This window comes from Cnephaeus nilssonii (genome assembly GCF_951640355.1).
Source record: "Cnephaeus nilssonii genome assembly, chromosome: 2".
Classification (NCBI taxonomy): domain Eukaryota; kingdom Metazoa; phylum Chordata; class Mammalia; order Chiroptera; family Vespertilionidae; genus Cnephaeus; species Cnephaeus nilssonii.
The window spans coordinates 4,410,837-4,438,332 of record NC_137073.1 but is presented as its reverse complement, the minus strand read 5'-3'; the positions used below and the strand labels follow the sequence as shown (position 1 = coordinate 4,438,332).

General features: G+C 39.5%; 1 protein-coding gene across 1 annotated transcript in view; it reads right to left on the bottom strand.

The window, feature by feature from the left end:
- Nucleotides 1-27,496, bottom strand: part of LOC307110038 (phospholipid-transporting ATPase ABCA3-like) — a gene marked incomplete at both ends in the record, with an annotated part of 237,702 nt that overhangs the window by 176,530 nt on the left and 33,676 nt on the right. The window contains 3 exon segments of the mRNA XM_079789076.1: nt 17,316-17,433; nt 17,937-18,053; nt 24,262-24,521. Of these exon segments, the coding sequence (XP_079645202.1) occupies nt 17,316-17,433; nt 17,937-18,053; nt 24,262-24,521 (495 nt within the window).

Here is a 27,496-nt window from a genome sequence, read left to right as displayed (position 1 = left end):
TTTCTTTCCTGTCTCCCCATTTCTTTTCTCCCTCATTTATTCTAAACCATTGTCCTTTCCCTATTTCTCTAATTCTTTAATGTTATTTTCTTTATTTCAGCTCTGCATAAAGAGATTCTGTCCCCTCTTTTTTTCTGGGTTTTTTTGTTTGTTTATTTGTGATTTTTGGTTTATTTGTTTGTTCTGTTTTGTTTGCTCCCCATATTTTTTCTTTCTTTTGTTTCTGTAATTCTTGCTCTCTTTTCTCTTTCCTAATTATCTTTTCCCTGGTGGCCACTTTTGTTGCAGCTATAGGTGTCTTGTGTGTATTCATGTCCTGTTCTTTCTGTGTTGTGTCTTGTCTTGTTGTTTTGTGTGCTGTTCAGTCAGCACCTCCACAAAGGCTGGCACGACATGGTAGGGAGTGAGCCACATAATCAGACACCATGAGAAGAAACTCCATACACAAATGGGACAATAACATTCAAGAGCCAACTACATCAGGAGAACACAAATATCTCAAGGAGGGGGCCTGCCTAGATCACTCATCCCAGGAGACCAGAGAGACTGCCCCACTGGGTCCCACAAAACATCTTCTACATAAGACCAACCCAAAAAACCTGGATGGCATAGCAGTTTGATCTAATACATAGAAACAAAAACAAAGGGGAAATGAAAGAAAAATGGGGAGACAAAGAAGCAACCCCAAAATAAAAGTAAAGGAGGAATCACCAAAAAAGGAACTAAATAAAATGGAGGCAAGTAATTGGCCAGAAAAAGAATTCAGAGTAATGGTTATAGGCATGCTCAAACCTCTGGAGGAGAAATGCATGCAACTGAATGAGAATTATAAGGAGCTGAATGAGAAATATACCATGAGTAAGAATGAAGAGGAAATGAAGAATGATGTAGCTGCAATAAAGAACACAATGGAAGGTTTACACAGTACATTAGGAGAACCTGAGGACCAAATCAGCGAATTAGAAGACAAGGTATAAATAACACCCAGGCAGAGAAGCAACTGGGAAAACAAGTTAAAAAGCAGATGAGTCTAAGGGAGCTTTGGGAAAACATGAAACAAAACAACATCCACATAACAGGGGTACCAGAAGGAGAGGAAGCTGTGCAAAGAATAGAAAACCTGTTTGAAGAAATAATGACAGAAAATATCCTTGACCTTGGGAAGAAAAGTCACACAAGTCCAAGAAGCACAGTGTCCCAATCAAGATGAACCCCAAAATACTTAAATTGGCAAACATAATAGAAAAAAAAATCATAAAGGCTGCAAGAGAGAGATAGAAAGTTACCTACAAGGGATCTCCCATTAGACCAGTGATGGGCAACCTTTTGAGCTTGGTGTGTCAAACTTCGCCAAAAAACTGAGCATAACTCGGGTAGTGTGTCACTTTGAGGAAAAAAACTAACTCCAAGACTCTAGTTGCAAATGTTTCATCCTCAGGAGTAGCAAATGTTTCATCCTCGGCATGCGGTCGCATGTCATCAGAAATGGCGTGTCATAGGTTCACCATCACTGCATTAGACTATCAAGTGATTTCTCAACAGAAACACATCAGGCCAGAAGGGAATGGAATGAAGTATACAAAGTGATGAAAAGCAAGTGACTGAATCCAGGAATACTCTACCCAGCAAGGCTATCTGGGTAGGTGAAATCAGGAGCTTCGCAGACAAAAAAAAAAAAAAAAAGGCTAAGAGAGTATATTACAAACAAGCTAGCGATGCAAGAAATGCTAAATGGACTGTTGTAAAAACAATAAATAGAAAGGAAAGAAGGAAAACAGGAATAAAAAATAAAAATGGCAACAACCAAGTACCTATCAATAATAACCTTAAATGCAAATTGATTAAATGTTCCAATCAAAAGACATAGGGTAGCTGAGTAGATAAGAAAACATGATATATATAGATATAGATATAGATATAGATATAGATATAGATATAGATATAGATATAGATATAGATATAGATATAGATAGATAGATACACACACATATCCTATATAATAAAAGGCTAATATGCAAATTGACTGAATGGCAGAATGGTCACCATAACGCACACTGACCACCAGGGGGCAGACACTCAACACAGGAGCTGCCCCCTTGTGATCAGCATGCTCCCACAAGGGGAGCGTCACTCAACCAGAAGCCTAGCTCAGGGCTGGCAAGCGCAGCGGTGGTGGTGGGAGCCTCTCTCGCCTCCATGGCAGTGCTAAGGACCCCTCAGCAGATGTCCTCCTGCCAGGGCCTAAACCAGCAGGCAAACATCCGCCAAGGGGTCCTGGACTGTGAGAGGGCACAGGCTGGGCTGAGGGGGACCCCACAAGTGCACGAAGGTGTGCACTGAGCCTCTAGTACTTACATATGACAAAATAAACCTCAAAGTGAAGGCCATAACAAGAGATAAGGAAGGCCACTTCATAATACTAAAGAGATTGATACAAGAGGATATAACTCTGGTAAACATATATGCACTTAATACAGGAGCATCTAAATATATAAAAAAAACTTCCAGAGGATATCAAGGGAGAGATTGACAGCAATACAATCATAGTAGGGACTTTAATACAAAAATGACATCACTGGATAAATCTTCTAGACAAAATATCAACAAGGAAACAGCAACCCTAAATAATACTCTAGAACAGATGGAACTAATTGACATCTTCAGAACATTCCACCCCAAAGCTATAAAATATACATTCTTCTCAAGTGCACATGGGACATTTTCAAAGATAGACCACATGTTAGGACACAAACTAAGTCTCTACAAATTCAAGAAGACTGAAGTCATATCAAGCATCTTCTCAGACCAACACTGACATGAAATTAGAAATCAGCTATGGTAAAAAGAAAAAATCTCAAAAACAATCAAATATGAGGAGGCTAAATATTATGCTGTTAAACAATTAATGGGTTACCAAAGAAATCAAAGAAGAAATAAAGAACATCCTGAAAAACAAATGAATACACAACAATTCAAAATCTATGGAACACAGTAAAAGCAGTCCTAGAGGGAAATTCATAGCACTACAGGCCTACCTAGAAAGAAAGAAAGAAAGAAAGAAAGAAAGAAAGAAAGAAAGAAAGAAAGAAAGAAAGGAAGGAAGGAAGGAAGGAAGGAAGGAAGGAAGGAAGGAAGGAAGGAAGGAAGGAAGGAAGAAAGAAAGAAAGAAAGAAAGAAAGAAAGAAAGAAAGAAAGAAAGAAAGAAAGAAAAACTGGTAATAAGTTATCTAACACTACAATTTAAAGAATTAGAAAGAAAACAAGAAAATCCCAGAATAAGTAGAAGGAAGGAAATAATAAATAGAGTGGAAACAAATGACATAGAGAAAAAACAACAACCCACAATACAAAAGATCAATAAAACCAAGAGCTGGTTCTGGTTCTTTGAAAGGATAAAGAAGGTTGATGAACCTTGTAAACAAGCCTGACTCACCAGTAAACAAAGAGAGAGGCCCCAAATAAACAAAATCAGAAACGAAGGCGGTGAAGTAACAACTGACCCCACAAAAATACAAAAGGATAGTTTTTAAAAAAATACTATTAATGACTTTATTCCAACAAATGGGACAACCTGGATGAAATGGACATATTCCTAAAAAAAATACAATCTTCCAGAACTCAATCAGAAAGAATCAGAAAACCTGAATATGCCAATAACTACTGGTGAAATTGAAGCAGTAATAAAAATAAAATAAAAAACTCCGAGGAAACAAAAGCCCTGGTCCAGACAGATTCACAGAAGAGTTTTACCAAATATTCAAAGAATAACTAACACCTATTCTCAAACTATTTGAAAAAATTCAAGAGGAAGGAACACTTCCAAACCCTTTCAATGAAGCCAGCATTACCTAATTCAAAAACCAGATAAAGACACGATAAAGAAAGAGAACTACAGGCCAATATCCCTGATGAACACAGATGCTAAAATCCTCAGCAAAATTTTAACAAATCAGATCCACCAATACATTAAAAAGATCATACAACATAACCAAGTGGGATTTAGCCAGGGATCGAGGCAGGTACAATATTCACAAATCAATAAATGTGATACAGCACATAAACAGATTGCAAGACAAAAACCACATGATCATATCAACTGATACAGAAAAAGCATTCAACAAAATCCAACACCGTTTTTTGATAAAAACTCTCAGCAAAGTGGGAATAGAGGGATCATATCTCAACATAATAAAGGCCATATATGAAAAAGCTACAGCCAACATCATAGTCAATGGGCAAAAACTAAAAGCATTTCCAGTAAAAACAGGGACAAGACATGGATGCCCACTTTCACCATTCCTGTTCAACATAGTACTTACACCATACACAAGAATAAGCTCAAAATGGATAAAGGACTTAAATGTAAATCATGAAACCATAAAAGTCCTGGAAGAAACCATAGGCACCAAAATCTCGGACATCTCTCGTACCAATATGTTTACTGATACATTTCCTAGGACAGTGGAAACTAAGGAGAAAATAAGCAAATAGGACTACATTAAAATAAAAAGTTTCTACACAGCAAAAGAAACAATCAACAAAATAACAGAGCCACTGCAAACCCTTACCTGAGATAACATTGGCAGAACATATCTGCCAATGTTATCTCAGGTAAGGGTTTAATCTCCAAATTTATAGGGAACTGATACAACTTAACAAAAGGGAGACAAACAATCCAATTAAATAGGGGGCAAAGGACCTAAATAGACACTTCTCCAAAGAGGACATAGAGTTTGGCCAAAAGACATGAAAAAATGCTCAAAATCACTAGTCATCCAAGAGATGCAAATCAAAATAACAAAGAAATATCACCTCACACCTGGTAGAATGGCTGCCATCAACAAATGACAAGTGTTGCGAGGTCGTAGAAAAAAGGGAACCCTAGTACAGTCCTGGTGGGAATGCAGACTGGTGCAGCCACTGTGGAGAACAGTATGGAGTTTCCTCAAAAAACTAAAAATGGAACTCCCATTTGACCCAGTAATCCCACTTCTAGGAATATATCCCAAGAAACTAGAAACACCAATCAGAAAGGAAATATGCACCCCTATGTTCATAGCAGCACAATTTACAACAGCTAAGATTTGGAAACAGCCTAAGTGCCCATCAGCTGATTAGAAAGCTGTGGTACATCTACACAATGGAATACTACTACCGTGTGGTAAAAAAGAAGGAACTTTTACCATTTGCAACAGCATGGATGGACCTGGAGAGCATTATGCTGAGTGAAATAAGCCAGGCAGAGAACGATAAGTACCACATGATCTCACTCATATGTGTAATCTAATGAATGAAATAAACTGATGACCGAGAATAGATCCAGAGACACAGAAACATGAACAGACTTTTGAACCTTAGAGCGAAGGCAGAGGAGGTTGTGTGAGAAAAGATCAAACAATGAACTTATATGCATATATGCATCACCCATGAACACAGACAATGGGGTGGTGAGGGCCTGGGGCAGGGGGATGGGAGCTGGCTGGGAGAGGTTAATGGGGGGAAGAGGAGGGCCTCTGTAATACTTTCAACAATAAAGATTTTAAAAAATATTCCAACTACTGAAAGATAGAAATTACCAGCCAAAAATAATACATCCAGCAAAGTTAGCTTTTACATATAAAGGAGAAATAAGTACTTTTCCAGACATACAGAAGCTGAGGGAATTTACCACCAGAAGATGTCCATTGTAGGAAATATTCATGGAGGTCATTTTACCTGAAACAAAGAACGAAAGATCACCAAACCACAGGATAGGGTAAAAGCAGGGTTATAGGTGTTTGTATGGAAAACAACACAATAATAAATAATAATACAAAATAAACCCTGTGTTTCACATACTCACTACTTTGCCCCACACTGCCTGAGTAATTTCACCAAAAACCTTAGCATAAAAAGGTAAAATCTGTGACAATAAAAATATAAAAAAGAGGAGGGGGCAAAGGCCTGATTTTTACAAAGGGGGATGGAGATAAGATGCATTCAAAAGTAAAAGGACTACTGAATACCTGAAACTTTCTTTTACATAAACCTAATGATAACCGCGCGCGCGCGCGCACACGCGCGCGCGCGCGCACACACACACACACACCTAAAAACCAAGACACACAATTAAAAAAATATATATGGAATACCAGCAAACCAAAACAGCAGTCAGAAACACAAAGAAAAAGAACCGATGGCGGCACAGAGCTACACCAAAACAAAGATAAAATGGCTTCTTAGGAAATCCTCATACATCAACAATTAACCTAAATGCAAATGGACTGAATTCACCAATAAAAAGGCACAGAATAGACACTTAGATAAAAACAAAACCAAACCCAATGGTTTGCTACCTTCAGGAGACACATTTCAGCTACAAAGACAAATACAGACTCAAAATGAAAGTGTAAAAAATGATTCTTCAAGCAAATAACATTCACAGAAAAGAAAGCGTAGCCATACTTATATCTGACAAATAAATTCAAAGGTAACAAGAGAAAAGGTGGACATCTTATAATGGTAAAAGGAATATTACATCAAGAAGACGTAACACTTCTTAATATCTATGCACCTTGTCATGAAGCCATGAAAGATATAAAACAACTACTAACAGAATTAAAGGGAGAAACAGACCAAAACACAATCACAGTTGGGGACCTAAGTATGCCATTGACAATTATAGGTAGATCATCAAAACATAAAATCAATAAAGAAATATCTGCCCTAAATAAAACATTAGACCAAATAAACATACTTGACATTTACAGAGCCTTTCATCCCACAACATCAAATTATACATTCTTCTCTAGTACACATGGAACATTCTCAAGGATGGACTATATGTTGTTACACGAAACAAGCCTCAACCATTTAAGAACAGTGAAATCATACCAAGCATATTCTGATGACAATGCTTTGAAATTAGAAATCAAATATAAAAGGTAAATGGAAAGAATACACAAATATGTTGAGATTGAATAAAATTCTACTAAAAAATGACTGAGTCAAAGAATTAATAAAAGGTGAAATCAAAAGATATATACAATTAAGTTCTAGAACTTAATTCATTCCAAAAGGTGGTTCAAGAAGCGATTTGTTAAAAAATGTAATCATCTTCCCATTAGAAATAATATTGATTTAATCCATTAAACCCCCAAATGATTCCTTGTTTTAACTGTCTTATACAGTACATGCCTAAGCTCTATCATTTTTCTCACACTTTTCTTTTCACTATTGCTAACCTTCTTAGGACTAATGGTGACTTACTATATATATATATATATATATATATATATATATATATACACACACACATATATATATATATATATATACACACAAGAGGCCCAGTGCACGAAATTCGTGCACGGAGGGGGGGTTGTCCCTCAGCCCAGCCTGTACCCTCTCCAATCTGGGACCCCTCAAAGGATGTCCGACTGCCCGTTTAGGCCCGATCCCTGGGATCAGGCCTAAACAGGCAGTCGGACATCCCTCTCACAATCCAGGACTGTTGGCTCCCAACTGCTTGCCTGCCTGCCAGCCTAATCACCCCCTAACCACTCTGATGCCAGCCTAATCACCCCCTAACCACTCTGATGCCAGCCTGTTTGCCCCCAACTTCCCTCCTCTGCCAGCCTGGTTACCCCTAACTGCCTTCTCCTGCAGGGTTGATCACCTCCAACTGCCCTCCCTTGCAGGCCTGGTCCTTCTCAACTGCCCTCCCATGCAGGCCGGGTGCCTCCCAACTGCCCTCTCCTGCTGGCCATCTTGTGGTGGCCATCTTGTGTCCACATGGGGGCAGGATCTTTGACCACATGGAGGCAGCTATATTGTGTGTTGCAGTGATGATCAATCTGTATATTACTCTTTTATTAGATAGGATAGAGGCCTGGTACAGGGGTGGAGGCCAGCTGGTTTGCCCTGAAGGGTGTCCCGGATCAGGTGGGGGTTCCTTTGGGGTATGGGGCGGCCTGAGCGAGGGGTCTTTGGTGGTTTGCAGGCCAGCCACGCCCCCTGGCAACCCAGGCCGGCCACGCCCCCTGGCAACCCCTTCCTTCTACAATTGAAACTTTGTAGCCTGGAGCGGAGCCAAGCCTGGGGCTCCCTCCGAGGCCGGCAGCCGTTTATGTTGGGGTAATAATTGAAACTTTGTAGCCTTAAGCGGGTGGGCCCGGCCAGGGTGTGCGGAAAGCTTTGCTTCCCCTGTTGCCGGCGGCAACCCTGGCCTGCTCTCTCAAGTTCCATTCTGCCGCTAATTGTTTGAATTTGTTTACCTTCTATAATTGAAACTTTGTAGCTTGAGTGGAGGCTTAGGCCTGGCAAGGGCAGGCAGAAAGCTTGGCTTCCTCTGTTACCTAGGAAACCATGCTCTCTGTGGCTGTAGCCATCTTGGTTTGGGTTAATTTGCATGCTCGCTCTGATTGGATGGTGGGCGTGGCTTGTGGGTGTGTCAGAGGTATGGTCAATTTGCATATTTGTCTATTATTAGGTAGGATATGCCTGTTCTTATCGCAGTCCTGGGCTATTTTATTACAGTGGCCTTGTAGTATAGTTTGATATCAGATATTGTGATGCCTTCAACTTTGTTCTTGCTGAGGCTACTTGGGGTCTTTTTTTGGTTCCATATAAAACTTTTGGAATATTTGTTCTAGTTCTGTGAAAAATGCTATTGGTATTTTAATATGAATTGTGTTGAGTCTATAAATTACTTTGGGTAGAATGGACATTTTAATGATGTTAATTCTTCCAACCCATGAACCCAGTATGTCTTCCACTTATTTGTATCTTCCTCAATTTCTTTCTTCAATGTCCTATTGTTTTCTGAGTACAGGTCTATTACCACCTTGGTTAAATTTATTCCTAAATACCTTATTATTTTTGTTGTAATAGTAAATGGGATTATTTTCTTAGTGTCTATTTCTGTAACTCACTGTTGGAGGATATTAATTTTATATCCTCCTACTCTGATGAACTCAAATTATTAGTTCTAGTAACTTTTCAGTGGAGTCCTCAGGGTTTTCCATGTACAATATCATGTCATGTATGAATACTGACAGTTTCAATTCCTCCTTTCCAATTTTAATGCCTTCTTTTATTCTTCTTGTCTGATTACTGTGGCTAGGATTTCTAGTATTACGTTCAATGGAACAGACCAGAAAGACCAGAAATTAACCCATGCCTATATGGTCAATTAATATTTGACAAAGAAGACAAGAGCATACAATGGTCTAAAGGCAGTCTCTTCAATACTAAATGGTGTTGGGAAAAGTGGACAGATACATACCAAAAAAAAAAAAAAAAAAGGCAACTAGACCACCAACTTCACCATACACAAGAATAAATTGAAAACCTATAAAAGACTTAAATGTAAGTCATGAAACCATAAAAACCCTAGAAGAAAACATAGGTAGCAAAACCTCAGACAACTCCCGAAGCAATATTTTTGCCAATATATCTCCTAGGGCAAGAGAAGTAAAGGGAATAATAAACAATAGGACTACTCCCAACTAAAAAGCTTTTGCACAGCAAAAGAAACACTCAACAAAATGAAAAGAAAACCCACTGTTAGGTTTGATCGAGCAACTGAATTGATACTCCTACCCCAGGAACTGACTTTTCAGGTCATTTCACTAATAACATTACCTTTGCAGAGACCACATTTCACTTGTGGTGACCACATTCCATTCTCTCCCCTCCTGGTCTGCATAAAGAAGTCTCCGCCCAGAAAAAGCCCACCAAAAGTCCTTTAAAGCTGCTGTCTCCTGTCACTGGGGGCTGGAGCCATCCAGGCTCAGTCACCTGGTATGTGGATGATCAAATAAATTCATAATCCCTCACCACTCTGGCCTCACGGATTCCTCCTTCAGCGACCTAACACCCACTTCAGCTTAGAACATATTTGCCAATGATACATCTGATAAGGGTTAATCTCCAAAATACTAAGAACTTATACAACTCAACAGCCGGAAGACAAACAATCCAATTTAAAAAATGGGCAAAGGACCTAAATAGACACTTCTCCAAAGATGACATACAGATGGCCAGGAGACATAAAACAACAACAACAACAACAACAACAAAAAACGCTCTTCATCACTAATCATCAAAGAGATGCAAGTTAAAACCATAATGAAATATCAACTCACCAGAATGGCTATCATCAATAAATCAACAAACAACATGAGCAGGCGAGGATGTGGAGAAAGGAAACACACTGAAGCTTTATTTAAGGTGGCCTTCCCCAAATGGCTGGCTAAAGACAATGTGTGAATGTTTACGATGGAATACTCCTCTGCCATTAGAAAGTTTGCACGGGGCAGTGGTCACTGAGCAGCTGGGACTCCTCGGGTGCACCTTATTCTGCTCCCTCCGCAGCCATGTCAGACAAGCCTGACGTGCTGAGACAGGGAAATTCGGTAAGTCAGAACTGAAGACAGAAATGCAAGAGAAAATCACTACATTCAAAAGAAGCGATTGAACAGAAGCAAGCAGGCAAATTTAATGAGGCACATGCCAATATGCACTGTGCGTTCTACAAGCATTGCCTTCTTATTTTTATTTAATTTTGTAAAATGCAAAGAGGTAAGATCAGTTTAAATGACTGTGCTGTCCTTTTCACATCAGAGAACTACTGAGAAGGGCTGGCTATCTGCAAAGGGCTGGGGGCTTTGAAACAAGGTTGTTAAGTTTTCCATGATAATAGGCAGCTCCCAGATGGGGAGAATGGGCTATATTTCTGGAAGAGTTCCCAGCCAGGTTAAAATGTGCTTTCTTTAATCAAAAAAACAATCTCAGTTAAAAGAGCAGGATTAATATATCTTACTATTCTAGCTGGCCCCCAACATCCTATGTCTGCCCCTGTCATTTCCCCACTGCTGTTTCTATCATCACATGTCTATGAGATTAGTTTTAGATGAAAAAATCTCATTCTGCTGGACTGCATTTGCATCTGCCTTGAAAGTAGTTCTTGAGGATGGAATACAGTGAATTCAGGATCTACAAAGATGAAGACATTGAATACAGCAGCAAGCTATCAGATACAAAAAATAAACAGGAGAAACATTAAAAAGAATTCCTGCAACCCAGACAGACAGGCTGAGTAGCCAGGAAATTAGGTTGGATAAGTCAATTCCAAAAAACCCTTCTCGTTGTTTTACAAAGATTAAAACAGCACATTCCTTTAAATTCCTCACAATCGCCGTTTTGCCCCAACAGCAAATCTATTGCTGCCCGATTCTCTAGAACTGCCCCCCTGGCCTGGCTCAGCTCTTGATTCAGCCCATGTATGGCCCTGGAAGTGGCATTCAGAGCCTTTACCATGCCACAAGCCAGCCGGCTCATTGTGCATTAAGGGAGCCTGCCACTAGAGCTTCACAAAAAAGGCCAAAGCCAGTCAGCAGGGCTCCCAGGGGAGATGGTCGGTGCCGTCTGCTGCCACAGCCATGACAAGGTCTCTTGGTTCGGACCCTGTGATCCTCCCCCCCCACCCCCACCCCCCATGCTGTAGGCAAGGATATATGAGTAAACAGTCACCCCACATATCAGAAACCAGCCGCTGGCAGCTTAGTATGTCCATTACTGTAAGGAAGGGTGAAATTATGAGAACCATTTATATTGTAGTTATTAGATTTTTAAAGACAAAAACTAGAACACTCAGTTGTTGTTTTTATTAATCCTCACCCAAGGATATTTTTTCCATTGATTTTTGGAGAATGGAAAGAAAAGAGGGAGGGAGAAAGGGAGGGAGGGAGGGAGGAACATCTATGTGAGAGAGACAAATCTGTTGGTTGTCTCTCACACACACACCCCAACCAGGACCAGGGATCAAACCTACAACCCAGCTATGTGCAACCCTTTGGTGCACAGGCCAATGCTCTAGCCCCTGGGCAACAGCAGCCAGGGCTGGTTGCACTTTTATTTATTTACTAGAGGCCCGCTGCATGAAATTCGTGCACGGAGGCAGAGGGGTGTCCCTCAGCCCAGCTTGCACCCTCTCCAATCTGGGACCCCTCAAGGGATGTCCGACTGCCCGTTTAGACTAGGATCGGGCCTAAACGGGCAGTCGGACATCCCTTTCACAATCCAGGACTGCTGGCTCCCAACTGCTCGCCTGCCTGCCTTCCTGATTGCCCCTAACCGCTTCTGCCTGCCAGCCTGATCACCCCCTAACCACTCCCATGCCAGCCTGATTGATGTCTAACTGTTCCCCTGCCAGCCTGTTTGCCCCCAACTTCCCTCCTCTGCTGGCCTGGTCACCCCTAACTGCCCTCCCTTGCAGGCCTGGTCCCTCTCAACTGCCTTCTCTTGCAGGCCTGGTCCCTCCCAACTGCCCTCTCCTGCTGGCCATCTTGTGGTGGCCATCTTGTGTCCACATGGGGGCAGGATCTTTGACCACATGGGGGCAGCCATATTGTGTGTTGGAGTGATGGTCAATCTGCATATTACTCTTTTATTAGATAGGATAGAGGCCTGGTGCACAGGTGGGAACCAGCTGGTTTGCCCTGAAGGGTGTCCTGGATCAGGGTGGGGTTCCCTTGGGGCGTGGAGAGGCCTGGGCGAGGGGCCTGTGGTGGTTTGCAGGCCAGCCACACCCCTGGCGACCCAAGCAGAGGCCCTGGTATCTGGAATTTATTTACCTTCTACAATTGAAACTTTGTAGCCTGGAGTGGAGCCAAGCCTCCAGCTCGCTCTGTGGCTGGCAGCCATTTCTCTTGGGATTGATGTATCTTCTATAATTGAAACTTTGTATCCTTGAGTGGAGGCCTGGGCCTGCCAGTGTGTGTGGAAAGCTTGGCTTCCTCTGTTGCCGGGGAAACCCAAGCCTCCCTTCTGGTAGCCATCTTGGTTGGGGTTAATTTGCATACTCGCCCTGATTGGCTGGTGGCATGGCTTGGCTAGTGGGAGTGGCTTATGTAGCGGAGTGATGGTTAATTTGCATATTATTCTTTTATTAGAGAGTATTTATTATTTATTTTAGAGAGGAAGGGAGAGGGAGAGACAGAAACATCAATGATGAGAGAGAATCGTTGATTGGCTGCCTCCTGCATGCCCCCTACTGGGGGGTCAAGCCCACAACCTGGGCATGTGCCCTTGACCAGAATTGAACCTGGGACGCTTCAGTCTGCAGGTCGACACTCTATCCACCGAGCCAAACTGGCTAGGGTTGGTTGCATTTTTACACACCAATATTGAACTACCAGAAAGAGAACCTAAGAATAAACAATACCATTTATAATTGCATCAGAAAAATAAAATACCTAGGAATAATTATAACCAAGAAGGTAAAAGTCCTATATTTAGAAAGTTATAAAACATTGAAAAAAGAAATTGAAGAAGATACAAAAAAAAAATGGAGCTGTGTAGCATGCTTATTGATAGGAAATATTAACATTGTTTAAATGTCCATACTACCCAAAGCAATCTACAGATTCAACACAATTCCTATCAAAATACCAATGTTTTATTTCTCAGAACTAGAAAAAGTATTTCAAAAATTTATATGGAACTGCTAAAGACCCTGAATAGCCACAGCAATCTTGAAAAAGAAGAACAAAGTTGGAGGGATCAGCGATCTGATTATCAAACTATACTACCAGGATATAGTAATCAAAGCAGCATGTGCTGGCATAAAAACATACATATAGACTAATGGAACACACTAGAGAGACCAGAAATAAGCCCACACCTTTATGGTCAATTAATACTAGACAAAGGAGGCAAAAATATACAATGGGGTAAAGACGGTCTATTCAATAAATGGCACTAAGAAAATTGTATAGATAATTGACCAAAAAATAAAACTAGACTACCTTCTGCACCATACATAAAAAACTCAAAATGGATTAAAGACTTAATGTAAGACTTGAAACTGAAGCATCCATCTTATTATAAAAACTGCTGTTTGAAATTTTAACCCTGCTATTTGGCTTCTGTTAATGCTTGCTTGCTTAAATAATAAGGAAAATAAGACTACTCCCACTTCAGAGAGGCCATTAAACCTTCCCTGGACGAAATTGTCAGTGCCGGCACCAGGCCAGGCCTTTGGTTGAGGTCTCAAGGCCCAGCACATATGGGCTCTTTAAGAACTTGCAAAGGGGGCCGGAAACACACCTTATTTGGAAGACAAAGAAGGTAAAAACATTTAAATAGGGCAAGTTCCTCCATGTGGGGGCCCAGAATTTGAGAGACATTTTCCTCTGGGCCTGTGCGTAATAATAATAATAATAATAATAATAATAATAATAAATGTAACTCCATCTCTCTAAGCATTGCTTGGTTCAACTCCAGTTTTCTGTAACAAAACCATAACAATTTTCGAAGAAAACATAAGCAATAAAATCTCAGGCATTTCTTGTAGCAATATTTTTTTCGGGCAATGGAAACAAACAAAAAATAAGCAAATTGGACTACATCAAACTAGAAAGTGTGTGTTGTTGTTTGGTGTATGGGACAATGCTTCAAGGGCCAGCAGAGCATCATGTTGAGTGAAATAAGCCAGTCAGAGAAACACAATACCATATGATCTCACTCACCTGTGGAATCAAACAAACAAGCAAAATAGAGACAGACTCATAGATGGAGTGCAGGCAGACAGCCCTGGTTGGGGACAGGGCACTAGGGGAGAAAGGGAGAGAGATTGAGAAAAAAAGAGAGAACACAAGGACATGGAGAACAGTGTGATAATTGTGGGGGTGAGGGGTGTGTGGAAGAGGGCATAGAGGGGATAAATGGTGATGGAAAAAAATAAAATTTAAAAGTTTTTGCACAGCAAAGGAAACCATCAACAAAACAAAAAGACAACTTACTGAATAGGAGAACATAGTCATGAATGATACATTTAATAAGGAGTTAATACCCAAAATTTTAAAAGAACTTACACAACTCAATGCCAAAAAACACACATTCCAATTAAAAAATGGCAAAGGACCTGAACAGACACTTCTCCAAAAAGGACATGCAGGTGGCCACTAGACATATGACAAGATGCTCGACACCACTAATCATCAGAGAGATGTAAATTAAAACCACAATGAGATGACCCCTCACATCTGTCAGAATGGCTATCATCACTAAATCAACAAACAAGTGCTGGTGAGGAGGTAGAGAAAAGGGAACCCTGTTGCACTGCTGGTGGGAATGTAGACGGTGCAGCCACTATGGAGAACAGTATGGAGTTTCCTCAAAAAATTTAAAATGGAACTGCCTTATTATGTAGCAATTATACTTCTGGGTAAATACCCAAAGAAACCCAAAAAACTAATTTGAAAAGATATATGCAGCTCTATTTTCATTGCAGTGTTACGTACAATAGCCAAGATATCAAACAACCCCAAGTGCTCATCAATAGATGAGTGGATAAAGTGCTGGCACATATACACAATGGGATATTACTCAACCATTAAAAATAATGAAATGTTACCAGTTTCAACAGCATGATTGATCTGGAGAGATTATGCTAAGTGAAATATGCCAGATTAAGAAAGACAAATGCCATATAATTTCAATTACATTTGAATCTAAAAACAAAACAAAACAACAACATAAAAACTAAAATGGAAACAGACTCATAAAGAAAACAAACTGACGGTTGCCAGAGAGGAGAGGAGGTGGGGGTCTGGGTAACAAGGATGAAGGGGTTAAGAAGTACAAATTGGTAGTTACACAACAGTCATGGGGTGTAGAAGGGATATAGTCAATAATATGGTCAATAGTCAATAATATGGTCAGACCTACATATGGTGACAGGTGGTTACTAGAAATATCAAGGGAACACTGTGTAAGGTATATGATTGTCTAGCCATTATGCTAGACACCTGAAAATAAAATAAAATAATGTTGAATATCAACTGTAATAATAAAATTTTTAAAATAAATTTTAAAATTGCCATAAGGTTACATTTGTATTTCTAGGGCAGCACAAATGAAAGTTTGACAGCACTAAACTTTGGAAAGTATGCAGAGCAACAGGAACGTTCCTCTCCTTCCTCAGGTCAGTTAGGACATTCACAAACACTGTGACACAGCAACCCCATTGTGTACAGAGTGACATGCTTACTCACAGGTGCCAGCACACACACAAAATGTTCAGAATATCTAGGTTGTTCCAAATAGAAAACATTAGTATTTGTTCTCTACTTATTTTACTCTTTGGTAAAAGATTCTGCCTCACTTTGACATATTACTTCTTTACCACCTGGGTTGGGTGTTCCCTTTTTTGGCGGGGGGCTGCTTGTAGGTTTTATGTATAATCCTGTGCCTTGTGAGGACCAATCAATTAATAATACTCATGATAATGTACTGAGCTATTTGGTCATGTGAGCCCTCAAAAGGGCAAGGAAACAGCCTGGCCGGCATGGCTCACTGGTTGAGCATTGACCTATGAACCAGGAGATCACAGTTGGATTCCTGGTCAGGGCACATGCCTGCGTTGTGGGCTCGATCCCTAGTAGGAAGCATGTAGGAGGCAGCTGATCAATGATTCTCATCATTGATGTTTCTATTTCTCTCTCCCTCTCCCTTCCTCTTTGATTTCAATAAAATATGTTTTAGAATGCAAGGAAACAATTTTTATTTGCCTTTGTATATTAGATAACATGCCAGCATAAGTGAAGGGATGAATGAATGAATGAATGAATGAATACTTGCTCATTTGACTTGACTTCCATTCCAGTCTCCCAATCCTTCAATAATGTTTAAAAACTACCTCTACAGCAAGCATTTTTAGGTTTACCTCAGCTTCAATCTGAAGTTGGAGTATTTTAATCCTTTTTCGTGTGTACATTATGCTCCACTAATTTGCATTGCTCTCTGCATGTCTGTCAAATCATTTTTGAGCATGTGATTGATATTCAATATCAGATCCATGGGGCAGACACTGTATTTCAAATACATAGCATACAATAAGAATATATTATTAAGTGCAAGGACCCTTCCTTTCAGTGAAGCAATTTTGTTGTTTTCTTCCTCCACACACTACAGTATCATCACCAGATCCGGGCAGACTTGAGTCTCTGTGACAGAGTACACGGAAGCCATCTCAATCTCAACCCTTCCTAAGAAATGTTTAAACAGATGCCCTGCATGAGTTAGCAGCTAAAGGAAGACACACAAATATGGTCTTACTTTGATGTTTATCCTTTATCACATGAATGCTACACTACATTAACTTTAATGCTGTCTTCATTCCTTTTCAAATCATTTCAAATTCATATACTGTACTTGTTTTTTCAGCGAACAGAGGCTATCAATGAGATTGCAACTAAAGTTCAGAAGGAGCTTCCAAATATGATCCTCATTTAATCACTGAGCTTTCCCAGGAGGAGATTTAGACTCACCTTTATTGAAAAATGTGCTGACCATAAAGCTGAAGAGTATTGTGGAGATGGCAAAACACAGCAAAAAGACAAAAACAAGAGACGGGTCACTGTACTGGATGATCGGCACAGGTTCCATCTAGCAAAAGAACCAGGAAGCAAGATTAGTCACACCCTCAGTGGTCACAGCCAAACAAAAATGGAGATGGAACATCTGTAAGTATTTTTTTTTAAATATATTTTATTGATTTTTTACAGAGAGAAAAGGAGAGGGATAGAGAGCTAGAAACATCAACCAGCTGCCTCCTGCACAACCCCCTACCGGGGATGTGCCCGCAACCAAGGTACATGCCCTTGACCGGAATCGAACCTGGGACCTTTCAGTCCGCAGACCGACGCTCTATCCACTGAGCCAAACCGGTTTCGGCCATCTGTAAGTATTTTAACAGTCCTGGTGAAACATGGCAGCGCTCAGGGAGATGGGGAATAAACAGTCACTGTCTACAGAAGCTCCACACATGTAGGTTTAAAGGCACTCTGTCCGGGATGAAGCAGGCACACGCTCGTTCCCTGGCAACCCAAATGCAAGAGGCCCACACCAGGTCTCTGTTTCCCTCTTAAAGTTGAGCTGCAGATACTTGCCTTGACATAGAAAAGTAGGCATGTCAAAGAGATGATAACCATATACAAAGTGAGAAACGTGAAGAAATAGGCAGCCCAGAGCATCCAATTGCTGAGTCCTATCATGAGCTGGTACTCCTGTGGAAAAGTTAACACAAACCAAATGTATAAAATTTGTACTTGTATAAAATGCATTCACAGCATAATCTGATTTACTTTTCACTACAACTAAAATGGGTTATGTAACATCATACCCAGTTCATGGAGATAGAAATCAAAGCTCAGAATGTCAAGTGACTTGATTACAGAATGGCAATGCTATGATGCTTATAAACTCTGGCATGATTTATCCAGAATCAGATATTGTTAAGACATAAAAAACACTTAAATAAAACTATAAACCACTTAGATTAATATTTCCTTCCTATTAATTACATCCTCTTCCAGGAGGCATTAAAGAAATATACACCGCCACGAGTGAACGCTAATTTAAACTCAGACTATAAATTATTTTGATGTGTTAATGCAGGTTCATCAGTTGTAACAAATAGACCACCCTGGTGGGGGATGTGGATAATATGCATGTGTTGGGGCAATATAGGGAATCTGTAAAACTCAATTTTGATGGACTTTGAAGACATTGTGCTAAGTGAAATAAGTCAGACAAAGAAAGATAACTACATATGGAATCTAAAAAAAAAAAGAGAGAGAGAGAAACAACAAAAACAACCTCATAGATAGAAAAGATACTGGTGGCTGCCAAAAGTGGGAGAAGAGGGGTGGGCAAAATGAGAGAAGAGGATCAAAAGGCACAATTTCCAATTATAAGATAAATAAGTCATGGGAATGTAATGTACAGCATAGTGCTATGATTAATACTGTATTATATGTATTTGTTTTTGTATATGTATTTGTTATTTTTTAATATGTCTTTATCGATATTTTAAAGAGAGGAAGGGAGAGGAATAGAGATAGAAACATGGATAAGAAACTTCATGGATCAACTGCCTCCTACACGCCCCCTACTGGGGATTAAGTCCACAACTATGGTATGTACCCTGACCAGGAATCCAACCAGTGACCTTTTGGTTCATGGGCTGATGCTCAACTACTGAGCCACACTGGTCAGGCTGTATTATATATTTAAAAGCTGCTAGAGAGTAGATCCTAAAAATCCTCATGAGATGACAAAAAAATTTTGTAACCATGTCTGGTGATGAATGTTAATTAGACTTACGGTGGTGATCATTTCACAATGTATACAATACAGAATCATTTTTCTACTCCTAAAAATAATATAATGTTATATGTCAATTATACCTCAATAAAACCAAACTTTATTTCTTTTTCTGTCCCTTCTTTCCTTCCTTCCTTCCTTCCTTCCTTCCTTCCTTCCTTCCTTCCTTCCTTCCTTCCTTCCTTCCTTCTCTTTCCTCTTCTTTTAAAAGGCTTTCTATAGGTTCTTAAACAAGATGATTACATCATTGATTACCTGTCTTCATTTTTAATAATAGTCACCGAAAGCTATAAATTTCCCTTACAGCTCAGATTTAGCTGCATATTAACAATTTTGAGTTGTATTTTCACTATTATTCAGTTTGAAATATTTTCTAATTCTTTGTAACATAGTCTTTGAGCTATTGATTAATTATAAGTTTGTTGTTTAATTACACAAATACTGGAGTTTTGCTAGATAACATAGTTACTGAGTCTTAATTTTCCATCTATTATTATTTTTAAAATGTACTTGTATTATTTCATTGCTTTTAAGTTTGAGACTTGTTTTTTGACAACATATGGTCCACTTTCAAATATTTGCTTTTTCCTAGATGTACTGCATTTATTGAATCTGTAATTCAATTCCACTTTGATAAGAGACTAATCTCTATAACTTTAAGTATCTAGTTTATCAGTGCACTTTAAAACAATATGTATTGTGCCATTATCAAGTATAGTATTTTATAAACATTACTTAGGTTAAGGTAGCTGAGAGTATTGTTGAGTCTCATTTTAGATCCAAAAACACAAATGGGTCAAAGTGAAAAGATGGAAAAAGATATTCCATGCAAGTGGTAACCAAGAGAGCTAGGGTAGCTATACTAATAACAAATAAAATACACTTAAATCAAAACTGTTACAGGAGATAAAGAAAGGCATTGTATGTTGAAAAGAGTTTATCATGAAGGTATAATAATTATAACATGTGTGCATCAACAGCACAGCTCCAAAATACAAGAATTAAAAATTACAGGATTAGCCTGGCTAGTGTGGCTCAGTGGTTGAATGTTGATCAATGAACCAAGTGGTTCTATTCCTGGTCAGGGTATATGCCTGGGTTGCAGGCTCAATCTCCAATAGGGGGCATGCGGTTTCTCTCATCAATGTTTCTGTCCCCTCTTTCTAATAATCAATAAAACACATTTTTTTAAAAATTATAGAATTAAGGGAGAAGTAGGTCTACAATAATAGCTGGACACTTCACTATACCACTTTCAATAATGGAGAGAACAACAGGACAGAAGATTAATTTAAAAATAGAGGACTTCGCCCAGCTGGCATGGCTCAATGGTTGAGCGTCAATCTATGAATCAGGAGGTCTCGGTTCAATTCCTGGTCAGGGCACATGCCCGGATTGAGGGCTCGACTTCAGTGGGGACATGCAGGAGGTAGTCAATCAATGATTCTCTCTCATCATTGATGTTTCTATCTCTTCCTTCCTCTCTGAAATCAATAAATATATATATTTTTTAAATATAGGACTTGAACAACACTATAAATCAATTGAACCTACTGACAGATACAGAACACACTACCCAATTACAGCAGACTACAGATTTTTCTCAAGTGTGCACAGAATATTTCCTACATGCCCCCAGGATAGACAATATGCTAGGCCACAAAATAAGTTTTACTTCATTTAAGAAGATAAATCATAAACAGTATCTTTCCTAAAGACAATGTATTAAAACTAGAAACCAATAACAAAAAGAAAACTAAAACATTCAAATATTTGGAAGCAACACAATCTTAAATAACCAATGAGTCAAAAAAATCAGAATGGAAAGTAGAAAATATCTTGAAATAAATCAAAACAAAAACACAACACAACAAACTTACAGGAGGCAGTTAAAGTAGGGCTCAGAGGGAAATTTGCAGACATAAATGCTTACACTAACAAAGGAAGGTCTCAAATCAGTTACCTCAGTTTACACCTTAGAGAACTAAAAAAGAAAACTAAAGCCAAAGCTAGAAGAAGGAAGAAAATAATAAAGCTCAAAGTAGATAAATAAAATAGATAATAAACAATAGAGAAAATCAGTAAACACAAATACCAACAGAATTGACAAGATTTTAGCCAAATAACTAAAATGAAGAAAAAAACTCAAATTATTAAAATAAAAAAATGAAATTGGGGACGTTACTTCTAATATTGCAAAAATAAAAAGGATCTTAGAGCACACTATAAATGGCTGTATGACAAGTAATTGGGTAACTTAGATGAAATGGATAAATTCCCAGAGACACACAACCTGCCAGACTGAATTATGAAGAAACAGAAAATCTGAACAGATTAATAATTAGTAAGGAGATCAAATCACTAATCAAAACCTTCCAACAAAGAACATCCCTGGACCAGAAGGCTTACCTGGTGAATGCTACCCGATATTTCAAGAATAATAAACAACAGTTCTTCTCAAACTCTTCCAAAAATCTGAGGAAGAGGGAACACATTCTAATTCATTCCTTGAGACCAGTATTACTGTGATACCCAAGTCAGACAGATACACAGGCAAAGAAACTACAGAACAATATGTCTTATGAATATTGATGCAAAATCCCTCAACAAAATAATAACAAACTAAATTTGGCCACATATTAAAAGGATTGTGCAGCATGACCAAGTAGAATTTATTCATGGAATGTAAGAGGGTTCAACATACAAAATTAATTAACATAATGCACCACATTCAGAAAATTAGGGAAAAACACATTGTCATCTCAATTGATGCAGAAATTGAAAAACTGATAAAACACTCAAAAAACTGGGAATAGATGGAATCCTCCTCAACCTAACAAAGGTCATATGTAAAAAACTATAGCTAACATACTCTTTCACCTAAGATTGGGAAAAAGGCAACGATGCCAGATTTCAATGCTTCTATTCAACCTAGTTTTACAAGTTGTAGTCAGAGCAATTAGGAAAGAAGAGGTATCCAAATTGTAAAAGAATTAGTAAAAGTATTGGTAGATGGTATGATCTTGTATGGAGCAAACCATAAAGATTCCACACACAAAAAAAGTTAGAATTAATAAATGATTCATCAAAGTAAAAGGATACAAAGACAATAAGCAAAAATCAGATGAACACCGGTTTTTGCAGTACCAGTGAGCAATCTGAAATGGATATTAGGAAAATGATTTCATCTACAATAGCATAAAAAATAATAAAATACTTAGAAATTAACCATTGAGTGAAACACAACTGAAAAGTGAAAACTCGGTCAAGTTTTCAGGCCAACACATTCACCATACTTTTGAAAATTAGAAAACACTGACAATGCCAAATGTTGGTAAAGATACAGAAAAATCTACACTTTCAAATATTGCTAATGGAAGTGCAAATTGGTAGAGCTTTATTGGTAAACTTTGATGTTATCTACTAAAGCTAAATATGCATAACCTAACATTTCGCAAAAAAATAAAGAACTACATATATAAAATGTTCATAGATGCATTACTAATAATACCCAAACTCCACACAATAAAGAAAAATAGTGATAGTCATACTATGGAATGTTAAAACTTATAAAACTCAACAAATATAAATGAACTACAGCTACATATGTAGCAGAATGAATCACAGAGACACAAAATAGTGCACGATTACATTTATATCAAGTTCAAACACAGATAAAATTAACCAATAATAAATGTTTTGAGGATACACAAGCAGCCTTCTATTGTTGGCAGTGTTTTATTTCTTAGCAGGGTCGTGATAAAGTGGTCATAGTTTCTTTATTATGAATCCATTCAACTACTCTACTATAGCTTGAATGTTTGTGTTCCCTCAACATCCTATGTTGAAAATGAAATCTCCAATGTGATGGCACTCTAATGGGGCCTCTGAGAGGTAATGAGGTGATACTGTTTTTACAAAGGAAGCCTGGGAGTTGTTCTTGCTTCTTCCACTTTGTGGGTACACAATGAGAAGGTGCTACTTATGAAACATGAAGTAGGTTCTCACCAGACACCAATATGTTGGCACCTTGACCTTGGACTTTTTAGCCTCCAGAACTGTAAGAAATAAATTTCTGTTATTCATAAGCTACCTAGTTTGTGATATTTTTGTTACAGCAGCCTGAATAGATTGACATGTACATGTAGTTTAGACACTCTTTCTGGGTGTATGCATGTTATACTTCAATGAGAAATTTTAAAATAAAAGAGAATCAGTATTTTAAGCCATATGGTTGATGTTTGTGTATCATGTTCTGGGGACCCAAAAGAAAAAGTGTTAATTTATCATTGATAATTTCACAGATTTATCAAAAAATTCAGAAGTCAGAAATTAGTAAACAGTTATTGAAGTTGAATTTTATCTAAATTCACCTAGACACAATTTCACAAACCAAATTATTTATTTGTATTTTACCTTATTCCAGGTATATTTTAAAACATTTGGCATTTAAATTCTATCTGCAATATTCTTGTGAAATTGTCTTCTAGAAATAAAACTAAACACCAAACCAAGAATTCAAATAAAGACAAAGTTTTAAGAAATTGCCTGAAGATTTAAGTGCTCACTTCTTGTCTGCTACTGAATCATAACCACCCACCAATGCTAAGTGGGTAGAAATAGTCCAACCTTCCAGAAAAGTTTTCCTAAAAGTTTATTTTCTTCATTAGATTCCACATATAGTACTTGTCTTTCTCTGACTGGTTTATTTCACTTAGCATAACAAACAAAATAGAAACTGACTCAGATACTGAGAACAGACTGACAGCTGTTGCGGGGGAGGGGTACTAGGTGAAAAGGGTGAAGGGATTAGGAAAAAAAATACCTCATAGACACAGACAACAGTGTGGTGATTATCAAAGGGAAAGGGGGTGGGACAGGTACAAGAGGGAAATGGGGGGATAAATGATGATGGGAGGAGACTTGACTTGGGGTGATGAGCACACAATACAACATAAAGATGATGTATTATAGAACTGTACACCCCAAACCTGTATAATTTTATTAAACAATGTCACCCCAATAAATTCAATAAATTTTTTTTTAAACATTTGCCTGAAAGATCCAACACTTTCCACAGAGCTCTATGTCACAAGAAAGTGGAGTTACCTTTAATCGGTTTTCCTTTTCCCACACAACTGACTGAATGATGGTAAGATAATTCACAATGAAGATAAATAAGATTACTAAAGGGGCGAAAACAATAAATAGATTATAGAAGAAATCATAATAATATGTTGGGTATGGAAATCTCTGAACAAATACATGAACATTTTTGAACAACTGTTGTGCGATCTTGCGGTTATGATATTTCATGATGGCCTTATCCAAGGCATGCTGCATAAGCAGGAACCCTTCAGAGATGTACCCTAAATAAGAAAACAAGGGTTACTAAGTACAACAGAACAATAAATAGTTAAGCTGAACAAAGAAAAAGGCAATAAAAGTATGTCAAAGATAAACAACAAAGTTAATGCTGTGATGAGGCCCTTGCCAGTCTCAATTTACAAAGCCCTATTTAGTACACACTAAATTTCAGTTTGGAAAGATGAAAAAAGTTCTGGAGATGTATGGAGGTGATGGCTGCACAATGTACTTAATGCCACAGATCTGAATAGTTAAAGGTGGTTTAAGTGGTAAATTTTATTATGTACACTTTACCACAATAAAAAAAGAGTTTTTAAAAAATTTACACACAGCTATCATGGTTCCCCCATACAAATACATAACACTTTTTTTTTTTTAAAGATCCTAATTCGCCCTAACCAGTTTAGCTCAGTGGATAGAGCATCGGCCTGCGGACTCAAGGGTCACAGGTGCGATTCCCGTCAAGGGCATGTACCTTGGTTGCGGGCACATCCCCAGTAGGGGGTGTGCAGGAGGCAGCTGATTAATGTTTCTCTCTCATCGATGTTTCTAACTCTCTCTCCCTCTCTCTTCCTCTCTGTAAAAAAAAAGTCAATAAAATATTTTTTTTTTAAAAAAAGATCCTAATTTCCAGCTTCCCAGAAGTTAAATATTGCGAATAATATAGAGCTGCTTTCTGCAATTTCAATCAACTGAAGAGCACTGTATTAATTACTGGACAGGGAAAGACTTTGATTCTGTACATTGACATTTGAAAAAGTAAATGAAACTCAAGCTGAGTGAGTTATATGAACTGATGTCCACTAAGGCAATGCTACTCAGTGAGCCTTAGATCTGTCACAGTGTGCAAATACTCTCTTACTGGTAGACGAATTTACTATAGAAATTAAAAGCAAACACTTAAAAACTTTTATAGAAATTTGGCTTTGCCATGACATCTAAAAACTGGTCTTTCTATTGATCTATATAAGACCTTTATAGGCTTTAAATATAAATCATGTGTCATATTTTCTCCACTGTGAATGATGCCTTTTAATTTTTTAATAGTCTTTCATATGATCATAAGTACTTAATTTTAATAAAGTTCAACTTATCATTTTTTCTTCTATAGTAAACTAGAGGCCCAGTGCACGAATTCAAGCATGGGTGGGGGTCCCTTGGCCTGGCCGGTGATCAGGGATGATCAGGGCCATCTTGCCCAGTCTCTATCGGGGCCCATTGGGGCCAGCCAGCTAGGAGAAGGGACCACAGGAGGTTGTCTGGCCATGGGAGGTTGGCTGTGGGAGCACACTGGCCACCAGGGGAAGCTCCTGTGTTGAGTGTCTGCCCCCTGGTGGTCAGTGCGCGTCATAGCAAATGGTTGACCAGTCTTTTGGTTGCTTAGGCTTTTATATCTATACTAGAGGCTCAGTGCACAAAATTCATGCGGGGGGGGGGGGAGAAGGGGGATCCCCCCCAGCCCAGTCTGCATCCTCTCCAATCCAGGACCCCTCGGAGGATGTCCAACTGCCAGTTTAGGCCTGATCCCGGACATCCCTCTCACAATCTGGACTGCTGGCTCCTAACTGCTCACCTACCTGCCTGCCTGATCGCCCCTAACTGCCCCCCTGCCAGCCTGGTCACCCCATGCAGCCTGTTGTTCAGTCATTTGTCCATCCCTCACTAACCCCTCTGAAAGCCTGGTCGCTCCATGCAGCCTGATGTTCAGTCATTTGGTTGTCCCTCACTAACCCCTCTGCCAGCCTAGTCACCCCACGCAGCCTGCTGTTCGGTCATTACTGTTACTGTGATGGCATCCTGGACAATTTGCATATTCCTCTATTATTAGCATCTTACCTAATAATAGACAAACATGTAAATTGACCATACCTCTGCTATACCCACAGCCAATCAGGAGTATGCAAATTAACCCAACAAAAATGGAGGGTTAATTTGCATATTCAGGCGCAGAGCAGCCAGGCGGGGTAGGACACCTGCTATGAGGGGGAATGAGGGGGCGGGGAGAGCTACAGGAGCGGTGCTCCAGCCAGGAGCGGGGACTTGGCGGCTCCCGGTTGCCCGGGAGGAAAGCCAGGGGAAGGGAGGCTTATTCTTGCACAAATATCGTGCAACGGGCCTCTAGTCTATATAGAAAGAGGTAATGTGAAAATTAGGCCGGGATGCCGTAACGGTCACAACCAGCTCAGGAGGAGGGGCCTGGCGTGGGCCCAGAGCCTGAGAGAACAACAGACAGGGCGGCCATGCCCAGCCCCAGAATCGGAGAGAACAACACGCATGGGGGGTGGCCCCCAGCCCCAGCACCGTGGCTGTGGCGCTCGGCTGCTGGGGCCAGAGCAGCAGACACACAAATCCACAGGTGATAAAAAAGAAAAAAGAAAGAAATGTCATATCCTATGAAAGAGACATTTTGAAAATGCCTAAAGAAAGTTGTCATTTTTTTGTGGTGAAGGGACTGGAGTCCATGTTGATGAAAACACCTTAGCAGCTGCAGTGGCCGGCAGTGGCAGCAGTAGCAGGGTGATGGGGGTGGCGCTTTCCTCTGATTAGCCCGGTTGCCTCCCGCAGAGGGAGGCCAGAATGCAGCTTAGGACATCCTAAGCCATCAGAAGGACATCCCCTGAGGGCTCCCAGACTGTGAGAGGGGGCAGGCTGGGCTGAGGCGACCCCCCACCCAAGTGCATGAATTTCATGCACCGGGCCTCTAGTCCTATCTAATAAAAGAGTAACACTAAAATTAACCATCACTCCGCTACACCCACAAGCCACGCCCACCAGCCAATCAGGAGCGAATATGCAAATAAACCCAACCAAGATGGCTACGGCCACAGAGAGCAGGAGGAAGGCTTGGGTTTCCCTGGCAATGGAGGAAGCCAAGCTTTCCGCCTGCCCTTGCCGGCCTAGGCCTCCACTCAAGGTTACAAAGTTTCAATGATAGAAGATAAATAAATCCAAACAGAAATGGTGGCAGCCATGAAGC